General features: G+C 34.9%; 1 protein-coding gene across 1 annotated transcript in view; it reads left to right on the forward strand.

Annotated features, from left to right (window-relative positions):
* LOC123546564 (cytosolic purine 5'-nucleotidase-like) overlaps positions 1–15190 on the forward strand; it is a 103782-nt gene that overhangs the window by 59730 nt on the left and 28862 nt on the right. The window contains exons 6-9 of the mRNA XM_053550897.1: positions 8655–8743; positions 12973–13030; positions 13369–13465; positions 14786–14865. Coding sequence (XP_053406872.1) covers positions 8655–8743; positions 12973–13030; positions 13369–13465; positions 14786–14865 — 324 coding nt within the window. The remainder of the gene's footprint in view (positions 1–8654; positions 8744–12972; positions 13031–13368; positions 13466–14785; positions 14866–15190) is intronic.

Here is a 15190-nt window from a genome sequence, read left to right on the forward strand (position 1 = left end):
AGTGAAATTTAGGGAATGTGCCATTGTAATTAAGGCTGTGATAATGTTATAAGCTTTATGATTATTGAAATTTTATTTCTGTAATTCATAACTGCAGATAGAATGAATTCTATGCCTATATTTTATCCTCTGATTATAGTAAATTAGCATAACTCTGTTTCCGTGATTTGTGCCTGAAGTTAGGTTTACAGGAAATACTCCTTCTAGAATGTCATGCCAGTTTGTTTATAAACAAATTCTGTAAAAATTAAGAGAGAGGGTCAAAGTCAATTACTATTTATTTCAGATTCCTAATTATAAGCAAGGTTTGCATTAAGCGCATGGTAATTGCTTACTGAATTGGAAATGATGTCTGTATTAAAGATGTTTATTGATTTCCTTCTGTAGACTTGTGACCACATACTGATGGATTCTCAGGTTTTGTTGTCAATTTGTTAGTTATCAGTTCATTAGCAACCTAGAGAATATCTACATTTCACCTATCAGCAGCTGTTTAATTTGCCCTTATTTCAACTATACAGAATTTAGTGTCTCTTAATGTGGGCCCAATCTGACTAAAGTACATCTCCAATTAACGCTACGCACATTGGATCTGAAGATGTGCTATTGATAGCCTCGTTCTTACAACCCCTCCGCTAGCCAATCAGAGCCTTACTTACAACATTTTGTGTGTGAAAGTAGAAGTTTAAAAAATCTATATTTAGCCAGGGTTTTTTCATATTTACAATTCTTATGACGACCACAGGCCGACTACGCCCTAGTGTTTTGAGAGAAATGATACAGACTTGGTCACCTAAGGTGTCAGACAGCCAGTTAGCTCAGTCGGTAGGGCACTCGCCCTGTAAGTGAGGGGTCCCGGGTTCAAGCTCCGGACTGACTACACATTTTTCTCACCCTTTGACATTCAGTGCTATTTTAATGGTTCAGCCAAATGCTTGTTGAAACAAGTCGTATGATTGGTTCAAATAAAAAAATAGATAGGCGAAAATAAAAATAGCAATATCGGAAATCTAAAATATACAGAAGACGAATGTGAATTCTTTGTTTAGAAGATCAAGTACTTTAGTTAGATTGAATGTGGGCCTTACAGATCTTTATTATCCCAAAATTTTGTTAATTTAAGCCTTTGAACTAGCCTAGATTTAGCCTTGCTCGGTAAATGAAATTATTGCAACTGTAAAAAAAGAAGCAAACTTCTTAAATATACAATGCTTGTTGTTAGTTTTATTTCTGCTAACAGTTACTCCAATAAAGTTTTATTGCACGAAAGATCTTACTATACTCAAAAGCTAGGATTTTCTGTTATTTGGAGGTAATTTTGCCAGATTTTCCTTTCAGTTCATTGATGTTGAAGATTTTAACATGCTGGAAGTTTGGGTTTTAGATTGAGCTCATTTCCGCCCATCAAAGTAACTTAAAACTGAAGTGCTTGAGCACTTGAAAGAGAAGGAACAAAATCTGTTTTGAAAATAAATCTTGTTTGTTGTTGAAACAAATGGTAGTTTTTTTTAGCCTGTGGTATTTTTGTAGTACTGTGAGCAACTGTTAGGATTATAAAATTTTAAAAAATTAGTGCACATGAATTTTATCATACGTATTATAGAACAATATTGCAAATCACTTTCCTTGATAAGAATATTTTGTTTGAATTCATTATAGCTTTTTATCTGCAGTCAGTTCTGCAGGAAGGAAACATTCTTCCTTTCTCTTAGAAAGTTTTTATGATAGATAATGTCCTTTGTATTTAGAGAATACTGGGTTTGATTTATTCATCCAGTCTGCTTCATTTCCTTTGATTGTAGATTGTGTTCCTGAATTATTTACCTAAAACCATTTAGTTGAACAATCAGTTACTCAGACTTTTGAAATTGTAAAAATTCAGTTGATTTTTAAATGAACTTGACATTTCATACATTTTGTTATTATACAAGTCTTGGAAAATATATGAGCCGTGCCATGAGAAAACCAACATAGTGGGTTTGCGACCAGCATGGATCCAGACCAGCCTGCGCATCTGCGCAGTCTGGTCAGGATCCATGCTGTTTGCTTTCAAAGCCTATTGCAATTAGAGAAACCATTAGCGAACAGGATGGATCCTGACCAGACTGCGCGGATGCACAGGCTGGTCTGGATCCATGCTGGTCGCAAAGCCATTATGTTGGTTTTCCCATGGCATGGCTCATATACAGTCGAACTTCATTCACTCGAACTCCACGGGACAAGCAAAATTTGTTTGAGAAATATCGGTAGTTCGAGCTAACTAAACATATACATTGAAAAATGTTGATACAGTTATCTTTATACTGCTCTACTCTGGTCACTGCCAGCCTTAGTGTCATCCTACATGCTACAGTATTTCCAGAAGTTGTAGGTGTAATCTTCTTAGTAACAGCAGTTACTTTTTCTCCACATTGATTGGACAATACCATTGGTAACCACTGCATCAAAACTTCAATTCTGCTGATTTTGAGAACACAATTTAAATTGATATGGCTGACATTTACTGTTTACCTGGCCGGACCTTGCACAAGGTCTAATTATTTCAAGATATTTAACAACAAAGATCATTGTGTTGCACTCTGAACTCTGTCTAATTATTTTAACTTATTAAACAACAAAGAATATTATACAGGTTACTGGTTACTGGCAGGTGTTGAAGGCAATAAATGATCAACGTATCATCCCCTAATTATCCCCTAATCAGCCCCTTACTCTAAGCTTTATTATCAAACCATAACCCTATTCATATGGTCATGAATGGTCAACACAGGTTGACCTGTTGAGTGTTTGGTCACAATTATAAGTGGCTCAACTGTCAGTCTAGCTAATAAGGGTTGTATCCAAGGTGGTCTCTGTCTTCTTGCTGTTGCTGTTGGTGCAGTATGTTCAGTCCTTAAAAAAAAGCTGAGTTGACATTCTTCTGTATCTCTGCTTGCACATTCGTATCTTTTCATGGTGGCGAATATACTGAAATAAGTACAAAAGGTCTATCAACCTGGAACTCTGATAAAATTTCAGTCAAAGGAGAAAGAGTTTAGTTCCAGTAGTCGGCTTATAAGAATTGTATGGAACACACAGTTGCTGTGACTTCAGTTCAGTTTAATTTAGCTGAAATTCAGTAACTCTAGTAGCCTTTCTAGCATAAAAGTTAATTGTTTCTTACCTTACCATTGATAATTATCAAATTGAGAGTGAACTCAGAGTGTTTAAGTCTTTAAAGAAAAAAATATTTTTGGCATCTTTCATTTCTTAAAGCATTTTGAACTCACTACCTTCCAAACATCTTTGTTTGTAAATTTAATATCTTTGGAAACCTACTGAACTATAGTTTGTACTTACTTTAACAAATATAGCAAATATAGATATGTTCATTTGTTTGATTATATACATGTGACTGCATATATACAGTTAAAGCTGGAGAGAAGTAATTGGAAGTTTTAATACTCCAGAAAGACTTTAAAATGGCCGTAACAGTGTAGTCTTTAATTTATTTTTTGTTAAATTTTGAATTAAATTATTCTTATTAGCTGTAAGATGATATGAAGGCATGTTGGCAGGGGGTGCCTGTAATCTTGTAGGAAGTTTTATGTCTTGGTAAGGCCATGTGCCAGCCATGTGCCAGTCACCAATTTAAATACAGGCTAAATGTTACAGGATAATCTGGTCAGATTACAAGGGGGATGGGACAGTTCGCACCTTAGATAATGTTAAATGGAGGTATGGAACAAAAGTGTCAGACCATGTGTTAATTTAAAGTGAGTCCAGCTTTCTTCCTAATGTCTCACAAATTTCAGTTATTGCTCTCAAAGGTGAAAAGACATTTTCCACTCACAAGCTCGGACAAAAGTCAGGACAGGAAAGCAATTTCATAGGATTAAGTGTGACGGAAAGCATCACTGTCTGAATGGTAGGGTGGATGGTCAAGATTAAAATGATAGAATAAAAAACAGAATGGTTTGTGGGAAATTAAAGCTGTCCCCTGGAAATAGATGACTCTATCAATGTGATTTGATGCTTTATTAGGTGTTAAAATTGATAGCTGGACCTGAGGTCTGGTCATCATTATGTATCAGTCAGTTTAAACGACCCTGATTTTTGATGTAAGGTCCTGTGACGGTCTTAATGAAAGAAGAACTGAAGTGACCCTTGTGTCTGGTAGAGGAAACAGTTGGCCACTCAGTGTCATAGTTCAGTATTGAATGTTTTCTTAACTTCAGTGAACTTGCATCCAAACAGTTGTATTTTAAAAAGAAACATTTTGAGTTATTCTGTTTTTAGCTCACCTGTCACATAGTGACAAGGTGAGCTTTTGTGATCACCCTTCGTCCGTCGTCCGTCGTCCGTGCATCCGTGCGTGCGTGCGTGCGTCAACAATTTCTTGTCTGCACGATAGTGGTTTCATTATTGATTTTATTTTAACCAAACTTGCACACAACTTGTATCACCATAAGATCTCGGTTCCTTTCTTGAACTGGCCAGATCCCATTATGGGTTCCAGAGTTATGGCCCCTTAAAAGACCAAAAATAGCTATTTTGACCTTGTCTGCACAATAGCAGCTTCATTTATGATTTGATTTTAACCAAACCTGCACAAAACTTGTGTCACCATAAGATCTTGGTTCCTTTCTTGAACTAGCCAGATCCCATTATGGGTTTCAGAGTTATGGCCCCTGAAAGGGCCAGAATTAGCTATTTTGACCTTGTCTGCACAATAGCAGCTTCATTTATGATTTTATTTTAACCAAACTTGCACACAACTTGTATCACCATAAGATCTTGGTTCCTTTCTTGAACTGGCAAGATTCCATTATGGGTTCCAGAGTTATGGCCCCTGAAAGGGCCAGAATTAGCTATTTTGACCTTGTCTGCACAATAGCAGCTTCATTTATGATTTGAATTTAATCAAACTTGCACAAAACTTGTGTCACCATAAGATCTTGGTTCCTTTCTTGAACCGGCCAGATCCCATAATGGGGTCCAGAGTTATGGCCCCTGAAAGGGCCAATATTAGCTATTTCGACCTTGTCTGTACAATAGCAGCTTCATTTTTGATTTGATTTTAACCAAACTTGCACACAACTTTTATCACCACAAGATCTTGCTTCCTTTCTTAAACTGGCCAGATTCCATCTTGGGTTCAAGAGTTATGGCCCCTTAAAGGTCCAAAATCGGCTATTTTGGCTTTTGCAGCCATATAGAGACTTCATTTATGGTTTTATTTAATACAAACTTCCAAACTATCTTCAACAACAATAAATCTTGGATTCCATGACAAATCAGATCCAGTTGTAGGTTCCAGAGTTATTTTATTATCTGATTACCTCCCCTGATTGTAATCAAAATGGATTTATATCTGTAAGTACTTACAGGAATTATTTGAAATTTCATTATTGTTATTAGTTGGACTGAGACAATCAGGGTAGATAACTATGGACTGATTTTATGTCAAATTACCTCCCTTTATTTCAAATTAAAATGGGTATATCTCCGTAACTAATGAAGATACTGATCTGAAATTTCATTTATGCCAACATATTTATTTGGCAGATCCTTCTTTTGTTCACTTACAATATTTTTTTTTTTAATTACTTCCCTTTTACCTTACTATAAATAGCTTATTTTTAGTAACTTCTTTATTATTGGCCATAGGGAAAAACCGAGACCACTTTTCTGTGGTACAACATGGATGGTACCTCCAATTTTTAGGGTTTTTTTTGACATATCTATACCTTGTAAGATTTTTTTTCTTCTTTTTGGTTAAATTTCTTCCCTTTGTTGTTCCTGTCCTTTGGATTTAGATATTTTTTTTGAGGACCTTCTTGTCTCAAGTGCAATGATAACAGGTGAGCGATATAGGGCCATCATGGCCCTCTTGTTAAAATACTCTTTTTTCATATTGATTACATTAACATAACTTAAAATTGAACATTTTAAACAACTTTTATGTGTTTTTTCATATACATAATACAGTCGAGACTGCCTTAACGACCCCCTGAATTTAGCGACTCCCTGTCATATGCGACCCTATTTTATGCTCCGGACACAATTTACTATTAAAAGAGTCTGAATTAAGCAACCCCCTGCCTTACGCGACAAGTGACTTTGAAATCAGGCTCCCGAATCGATATTTAGACCGTTTTCAGCGACTTTGAGATGCTCCCTCGCAAGATTTTACACGATAGAGTTACCGTTCTTTATCTCGCGTGAAGTTGTTTGAGACGAGAACTTATTTGTTTACAAAAAATGGCTGATGAAAAACAAGAAAAGAACTGTTTTGACATTAGAACAGCGTGTTAAGGCACTTGAATTGCTCGATTAGGGAAAACCAGCGTATAAAGTCGCTGAAGAATTCGGAGTCGGTGCATAAATTAACTTTATTCCTGGTGAAACAAAAATATGGCGGTATTTAACAGGAAACGACGAAGTAAACACAGATTAAAGATGCAGTCAATAATCGAATAAATGTCAATGAACAATTAGTACACAAAAATATAAATATCATAAACCACAGTGTGTAAATAGTTCAAATGGAACATTTATATTTTGCTGCTCCCCTTTATATTATTTTCTTGCCAGATCATGAGCTAAATTTGTTTTATCAACATCATACGAATGATGCAAATTATTTGAAATTTATATTTTATCAATATGCAATTAAAGAAATAGTATTTAATCATTTTCCACTCCTACCTTAAAAGAGACCAATATATAAGTATCCGATATTCATGTACTTTAATTGGAAAAATATATGAAACCAGCGTCATCCTGTTAAGTGAGACTGTTTTAAGAGACTCCCTGTCATATGTGACCTTTTTCGCTGCTTCCCAAAGTCGGTCTCTTAAAACAGTCTCGACTGTATTAAGGAATTGTTGTGAAATTCTTTTTTTCTATTAGAGACAATTAGACATAAGGTCTATTTTAAAATAATATCAATAATTTCAGATTGTCTTTGCTAATAGTGATGTTCCATTTTAAAACAATCTTTGTTATAAGTGATCATGTTATACACAACTGCTATAATACAGTTATTGCCTTTTATAGTGTTTGATATATATGAGCATTTATTGACATAGGAAAAGTGATATTGGCAGAGCATGTAGCCTGGTTGATATCTCCTTTCCCAGGATGATAAATCCTCATATTGACCAAACCTGAACTGTTGTTATACTATTCATTATCTAAAAGGGTCAGTGTGTAGGAACTGTATCACAAAGATGCAGCCCCTGGCGTGATACTTCAAAATCATTAATATTCATTTGTTTTAGTTTTTTTTGTTTTTTTTTATTGCATCAGTCTACAAAATTCAATCTCCTTGAACATTTTCTCATAGCATGATAACCTTACACTTTATCCTTCCTTTTTTAACAGAAAAACAAAATAATGAAATAAAACGAAGTTGTGTTAAAATTAATAATAACATATACAAGTTCATATTTACAGAACTGATATCATAATGTTATATGTGTATTTACAGAGCTTAAGGTAGTTCTGCACGTTTGATAAACCGGAAGTGATGGCGTAACGTCATTTATCCGGAAAACATAGAATAAAGCCTGGATTCGGCGTACGGAAATGAAAATCAGTGTATGAAATAAAGGCAACCTATGAATAAATTTATTAAATTGTAACAGTCTCTATCTTTCTAAAGTTAAAATATGATATTAAAACATCTGAAACGTTAAATAATTCAAAATAATGTCTTAAAATCAGCTTTAAATAGGCGGTTCACTTTAATCATGGCCAAATATATCAGAAATAAGCACAGGGACCTATACATTTTATTTCACTGTATTATAGGCCATATGTTTATTTACGACTGTGAGAAGTTTCATTAAAATCTACATTGTGGAAAATTTTCTATTCGCGAAAATGTTATGAAAGTTGCTATTTTCCCATAGACTCCCATTATGAAAACGTGCGCGAGGTCCGAAATTTTCAAATCAGTCTAGCAAAAAATCAAGCACACGACCCTATCCTTTTTATTTGCTGAATTTTCTAGGTATAGTCTGAAGTTTTGAAAAATCGGAGTTTAATCAAATTCTACATTGTAGAAAAAATTTCAGTCCAAACGTGCATAACTACCTTAATTATATCATAATGTGATTGTGTATTCGATTTTACAGAATCATTAAGCGATTGTGTTTTAACAGCACTATATTGTCATCATGTGAGTTTGTATATTGATTTTGTATTTACAGAACTGATATCATAATGTGATTGTGTCTTAACAGAACTGATATCATAATGTGATTATGTCTTAACAAAACTAATATCACAATGTGATTGTGTCTTAACGGAACTGATATCATAATGTGATTGTGTCTTAACAGAACTGATATCATAATGTGATTGTGTCTAACAGAACTGATATCATAATGTTATAGTGTATTCACAGAACTGATATTATTTTGTCACTTTATATTTACAGAACTGATATCAATGTTATAGTATATTCACAGAACTGATATCATAATGTGATTGTGTCTTAACAGAACTGATATCATAATGTTATAGTGTATTCACAGAACTGATATTATTATGTCACTGTAAATTTACAGAACTGATATCATAATGTTATAGTGTATTCACAGAACTGATATCATAATGTTATAGTGTATTCACAGAACTGATATTATGTGACTGTATATTTACAGAACTGATATCCACGAGATGTATCCAAACAAATTTGTACAGATGGATGAGAACAGATTCAGGATATTCAACACTTTGTATGAACTACCTAGTAAGTACAGAATATTCAGTAGATTTCTGTGTAACTTCAGGATAAATGGTCAGTGCAAAATTCTCGAAGATACTGCTGTAAAACTCCCTATATAGCCATTAAAATGGAAGTGGCATAAACCACCAATGATAACATTAATATAGGTAGAGATATGATTTGGTGTTTTGTTTTATTTTTGATAGTGACACAGTTATAACTGTTATAAAGATGACTTCCCAGCTTTTAATGATAGAAGAAGACCCTAGGTGTTCCTCTGGGCATTATTTCATCACAGGCAGGCACCTGAGTCTTCAATAAACCAGTTGGATGGTTCCTGCCCCCATCCCCTCATCCTGCCCCGGACATGGAAAAATGAAAAAGGTCAACACCTCGTGTGATATTTCAAATTCACCGAGTTATATGTTGTAAGCATTGTACAATACTGCGAAGGACCTCATAATGATCCTATGTTTGATATGAAATACTTGCAAGAAACCCGGTATGGTAAATGTATGATAGAACATTTTGAGATTTTTGCTGCAAACCAGGACAGTGCTATTAAATAACTGAGGATTATGATTACTGATGATATTGAAAGCAGATTGTGCAGAAAACCAGAATAGTACTTTTGTGCACGAGATATTAAATAACATGGGAATATGATATAATATTCAAGTTAAACCAATAGGAAATTTGGATTGGAATAATAAGTCACTTTTTACAAAAATGATGACGTATAACATCATGAAATATTAAATATTATGCAAGTTCAATGCTTGTACTTGACATTTTGGTTCTACTGTAACCGCATCATCCAGCTCCATTCTGATGTAAGGGAAGCTACCCTTACCAGATACTTGTGACTGAATCATTTTGTTCTGTAGTAAGGGAAACAACTGTTGTTGGAATGTTAACATTACATTTTGATGTATTCCAGAGTAAATCCTTCAGGCAGAAAAAATGGCACAGAGGAAAAGGGTTGAGACTAAACAATTTACATTCTACCAGTAATGACTTGGAATTGAAATTTTGGCTTCAGTAATAGAAAATCAACATCATGCTTATAACTGATAATTGATATTTTCATTCTGCACTAAGCAGCATGTAGAAAGAACTTTGGTAAAGTGTTTGAAATAGTTCAAGTTTTAAGGAAAATGAACTTTTAATGAATTGAATATTTATGTGTTAAACACAGTTAAGAGCTTAAACCATTTTTTTTCACTAAAAATATTTTGTATTTTATCAAGAAATGAAATAACTGAAAAATGTACTGTTTTGTTAGATATTGAACAAAGAACTAGTTAAAGTTATCTTTTCACATGTATTTTGCTGACTTAATGTTTGTGGTTAGCTCAATAGGACAGACAGAAAGGGGGGTAGGAGAGGGGGGTGGGGGGCTGCTAGCATCAAGGTCAGGTGGAAGTCACAATCACTAATGATAAAAAATGTTTCAGAAACATAGTTTTCAAGGAATTTCTACGTCCTTTGTTTGGTCCAATGTTAATTTTCCATGGGAAGCAGAACTGAGGCTAATTTAAATACACTTGGGCTTTATCATGTAAAGAATGAAAAAAAGTAAGTACTGTATCTTATCAAGGGAAATAACCATTTATATTTTTGTTGTTGTTGGAATACAGTAACATAAATTTCCTTTCCTTGAACTCAGTATATATGGTTTTATCTCAGATGGCTTAAACATGGATTTCTTAAACTTGCAAATCAAACCACGGGTCCTGGGACCTAATGCATGAAAGCTCTTAAGTGTGAACTTTTAAAACACATTTCATTCATAGGATATTTCATGTATCATTTTAGAAAGAAGTCTTTAATACAATGTTATGGCATAACTGTTATGTATTTGTTCTGATCAGGTTCTAGGAAAAGCAGAATATTTAAAACGAATCTACCTGAGCCTTCACACCTAATTTCTTTGTTGTGAAATGGGTCCCTGATAAATACATTAAAGTATATATCACACCTTTTACTCTGAACCACAGAATTCACGAAGGCAGATGAATCAAGTTTGAATTAACTTATGTTTATGTCATGGCCTTTATACTCAACATTAAATGTGGATGATCATTTTATTACTTTTAAAATGTAAAATACTTGTGAATGCCAGTTGTTTATAATCTAAAAACCAGTATTTTGTACCTTGATTAATTGAGTATAGAGTTATTGCAGAAGGGTGAAATTAAAATCTTAGCAACCTTCTCCTTGCACACTTTTGAAGTTGAATAAAAAGTTCCAGGTGCCACCTTTTGAAACTGCCAGATTAAGTGTTATGCACAGCAGAGGTATATTATGAGCTTCAAACATATATTAAAGTAATTAGTGTACAGTCATTGGGTTTAATGATGAATGCAGCAGTTCTTATTTCTTATCAATATTTTTGGGGAAATTTTTATGATGAATTGAGTCAGCTGTATCTCTTGTGTGTGTGTGTTTTTTTGCATTTAGATATTATTATATGAGGTGATTTTTTTTTAGTATTGAGTAACACCTGTCTCTCTATATTAAAGTTTTCAGATTCTACAACTCCAAATTGACAGAACTTAATTGTAAAAATATGGCAGTTTCTTTCATATAAGCTTGTTTGAGCTTGACACTTTTATGTAAGCTTCTGAACCCTTCTTCACCCAGTTCTGATACAGAATCCAGGAACATCCCAGTATTGGTTTGGAGTCTAGGAACATCCCAGTCTTGATATAGAACCAAGGAACATCCCAGTCCTGATATAGGATCATGGAATATTCCAGTCTTTGTATACAATCATGGAACATCCCAGTCCTGATATAGAATCATGGAATATTCCAGTCCCGATATAGAATCTAGTACAAGTAAAGATTCAAGGAAATTACCCATAGTAACATTGATTCCTGGAACATCCTAGTACTTGTATAGAAGCCAAGAACATAACAGTATTTTTACAGAAAAGATGAATATTCAGGTCCTTATACTGAATCAAGGAACATCCTGGCAACCAGGGAACATGCCAGTACTGATATAGATTCTTTGACCAAGCCAGTACTGGTTCAAAAAAAAATATTAACATTCTTGTTCTGCTACAGTGTTATGGAATATTGCTGTACTGGTATGGAATCAAGGAACAACTCTGGTACAGAATCCAGAAACGGATACTGGCTTTTTATAACTCATTCAAGTATTAGTAGGGATTCCAGAAATAGAGACTGTCTTGAAGTATGACCATTTCAAGCCTTTTTTATACGCCCGAAGGGACGTATTATGTTATGACGCTGGTGTCCGTCTGTCCATCCGTCCGTCCGTCTGTCTGTTAGCAATTTCGTGTCCGCTCTGTAACTCTTGAACCCCTCGAAGGATTTCAAGGAAACTTTACACAAATGTTCACCACACCGAGACGATGTGCAGACCGCATGTTTTGGATGTCTCACTTCAAGGTCAAGGTCACACTTAGGAGTCAAAGGTCATATCAGTTTGTTTCGTGTCCGCTCTGTAACTCTTGAACCCCTTGAAGGATTTCAAAGAAACTTGACACAAATGTTCACCACACCAAGACGACGTGCAGAGCACATGTTCCGGATGACTTGCTTCAAGGTCAAGGTCACACTTAGGGGTCAAAAGTCATATCAGTTTGTTTCGTGTCCGCTCTGTAACTCTTGAACTGCTGGAAGGATTTCAAAGAAACTTGGCAGAAATGTTCACCACATTGTAACGATGTGCAGAGCGCATGTTCCGGGTGACTCGCTTCAAGGTCAAGGTCACACTTAAGGGTCAAAGGTCATATATGACTTTGCTTTGTGTATATTGCTCTGCATTGCAGTGGTCTTGTTTTTATTTGGCAGATCTCTTTTTTTGTACTTACAATAATTTTTTTTTTTTGAATTACTTCCCTTTTATGTTACTATAAATAGCTTATTTTGAAACTTTTTTATTATTGGCCGTAGGGAAAAACCGAGACCACTTTTCTGTGGTACAACATGGATGGTACCTCCAATTTTAAGGTGTATTTTTACATACCTATACCTGATAAGGATTTTTTTGTAGACTTTGATTTCTTTTTTTGTGGACTTAGATTTGTTTTTTGAAGTTTTCCTTTTGTTGTTCCAGTCCTTTGGGGCTACAACAGTCAAGTTCTTAAAGTTTTGCTCCAATCCTATGATGTAAGCCTTCGGGCGTATATTGCCCCGCATGGCGGCGCTCTTGTTATGCATTTAGATTGTGAACATTGAATGCGTAATTACTTATGCCACATTGTTTGTATATTTCAGTCATGTATATGTTAGCAGTGGTAGTAGACCTATTCTGTCACAATCCAAATTATACCAGGTATGTATTATTGGTTTCAAGATAAATTGTTGAACATCACTTAGAGCGCATATTCAGGACTGAAAAGAAAACTGTTTTAAGATGTTTACCTGCTTACCAAAGGTGCAGCATATAGTCATCAGATTGTCTTGTTTTTGTCTTTCTCTTTCCCTTTCTCTTTCTCTTTGTCTTTGAGGTCAGTTGCTCAAAGGTCAAGGGCATGGTGGCCTTGAGCTGAAAATCTATTTGTGACTGATAACCAGATGATTGCTACAAATAAATTACTTAATACCATATATCACAGATGACTTTCTGGCTTTGTATTTGAATTTCTATTGAATTATGTTTGTATGTTACAGGAAACCAACTGGAGTACAGTCAGGAGATCTCACTATGACATATTCTTCCATATATCAAGATGTGATAGCTGCTACAGATTTTGTGCATGCCAAAAATGTAAGTTTCTGCAAACAGTAAGTCAATTTAGTCAGCCTTGGTTACATGGTCACATTGAGTGAAAGTTGCTATCACTCATAAACCTGTCAGCCTTGGTTACAGGTTAGCATTGAGTGAAAGTTGCTACCACTAAGAAACCTGTCAGCCTTGGGTACAAAGTAAGCATTAAGTGGAAGTTGATATCACTAAGAAACCTGTCAGCCTTGGTTACAAGGTTTGCATTGAGAGAAAGTTGATATCACTAAGAAACCGGTCAGCCTTGGTTACAGGTTAACATTGAGTAAAAGTTGATATCACCAAGAAACCTGTCAGCTTTGGTTACAGGTTAACATTGAGTTAAAGTTGATATCACCAAGAAACCTGTCAGCCTTGGTTACAGGTTAACATTGAGTGAAAGTTGCTATCTCTAAGAAACCTGTCAGCTTGGTTACAGGTTAACATTGAGTGAAAGTTGGTATCACTTAGAAACCTGTCCACCTTGGTTACAGGTTAACATTGAGTGAAAGTTTCTGTTACTAAGAACCCTGTCAACCTTAGTTCCTCGTTAACAGTGAATGAAAGTTTAACCTGCGGTAAATCTACCTGTGTGTTCAGTTCAGAGAGAACAAGACTCTCATTCTAGAGTTTGTAAGCATGTGAGGTGTGTTAGGTAAACCAATGTCTATTACAAATCAGAAAAATCAGGTGAAAACTTTGTCAGATACTTAGCAAATTATAATCTGTTTCTTAATACTGCTGCTGTAGACTGGCTTCTGTCCCACTTCCTAGTAGATAAGTTTTCTTCAGTAACAGTAGAAGTAACTCCAGCAGTTTGTTTCTGTACTTACATTTTTATTGCCCTTTACTCCAGACATTAGAGGCTTAAATTTTACTTACAGAAAAGTTGGCAGTATCTGTTAAAGGGAGTCAGGAAAGTGCTGCTAAATCTTTGGCTAACTTATACACTGTATTTTTTGTATGTATTTCTCAGACCCTTAAACTTAAATGTTCATATCAATGTCAAGTAAGTTGTGGAATAGACATATACTACATAAAGGATGGGGATTCAAAGTGTTAAGACCAATCTAATAATGCAGTTTTGTCTTTGGTCAGTTTCAAGTTAGCATTCAGAAACAACCAATCAGATGCTTGTGTTAATACTGGTATCTTCATTCAGTTCTATAACTTTTGAACCTGGAGCCGAGAACCTCAAACACAAGTGAATGTCTATGTTCCTGTGTGATAGCCCACTTCTGATGTCTAACTTTCTCTATGGACTGAAACATATGATAGCTAGTTCCATGTAGTATCAAACAGTATTTTTGCTTGTTATAATTTCAGGGTCCTTTGAAGAAAGCAACAATGGAGAATATAGAAAAATATGTACATAAAGATAGCAGATTGCCTGTTCTTCTAGATAGGTAAATATATTGTGTATAGTGATCATTGAACTAGAAGCAGAATACTTTGTTTCTGTAGCAGCACTAGAAGTGTACTTTCTATGCCATAAGGATATTGTCATTACCTGCAGTTAGAAAAAATATGTCTTCATGAAAGTGGGGAGATTTTGTTGATTTTGTGCTGTCTGTCTGCCTTTTGCAGAAGTTAGTTTGGACTTTTCCTCTGAAAGTGCTGAAGGATTTCATCAAAACTTTGTAGGAAGGTGTAGTAAATATTGCTTCTTATTTGGAGAGGGTCATGCTGTGGTAAAAGCGCAATTTGAAAAATGTTGCCTATAGATACTAC

Source organism: Mercenaria mercenaria, chromosome 9 (assembly GCF_021730395.1).
Source record: "Mercenaria mercenaria strain notata chromosome 9, MADL_Memer_1, whole genome shotgun sequence".
NCBI classification, from domain to species: domain Eukaryota; kingdom Metazoa; phylum Mollusca; class Bivalvia; order Venerida; family Veneridae; genus Mercenaria; species Mercenaria mercenaria.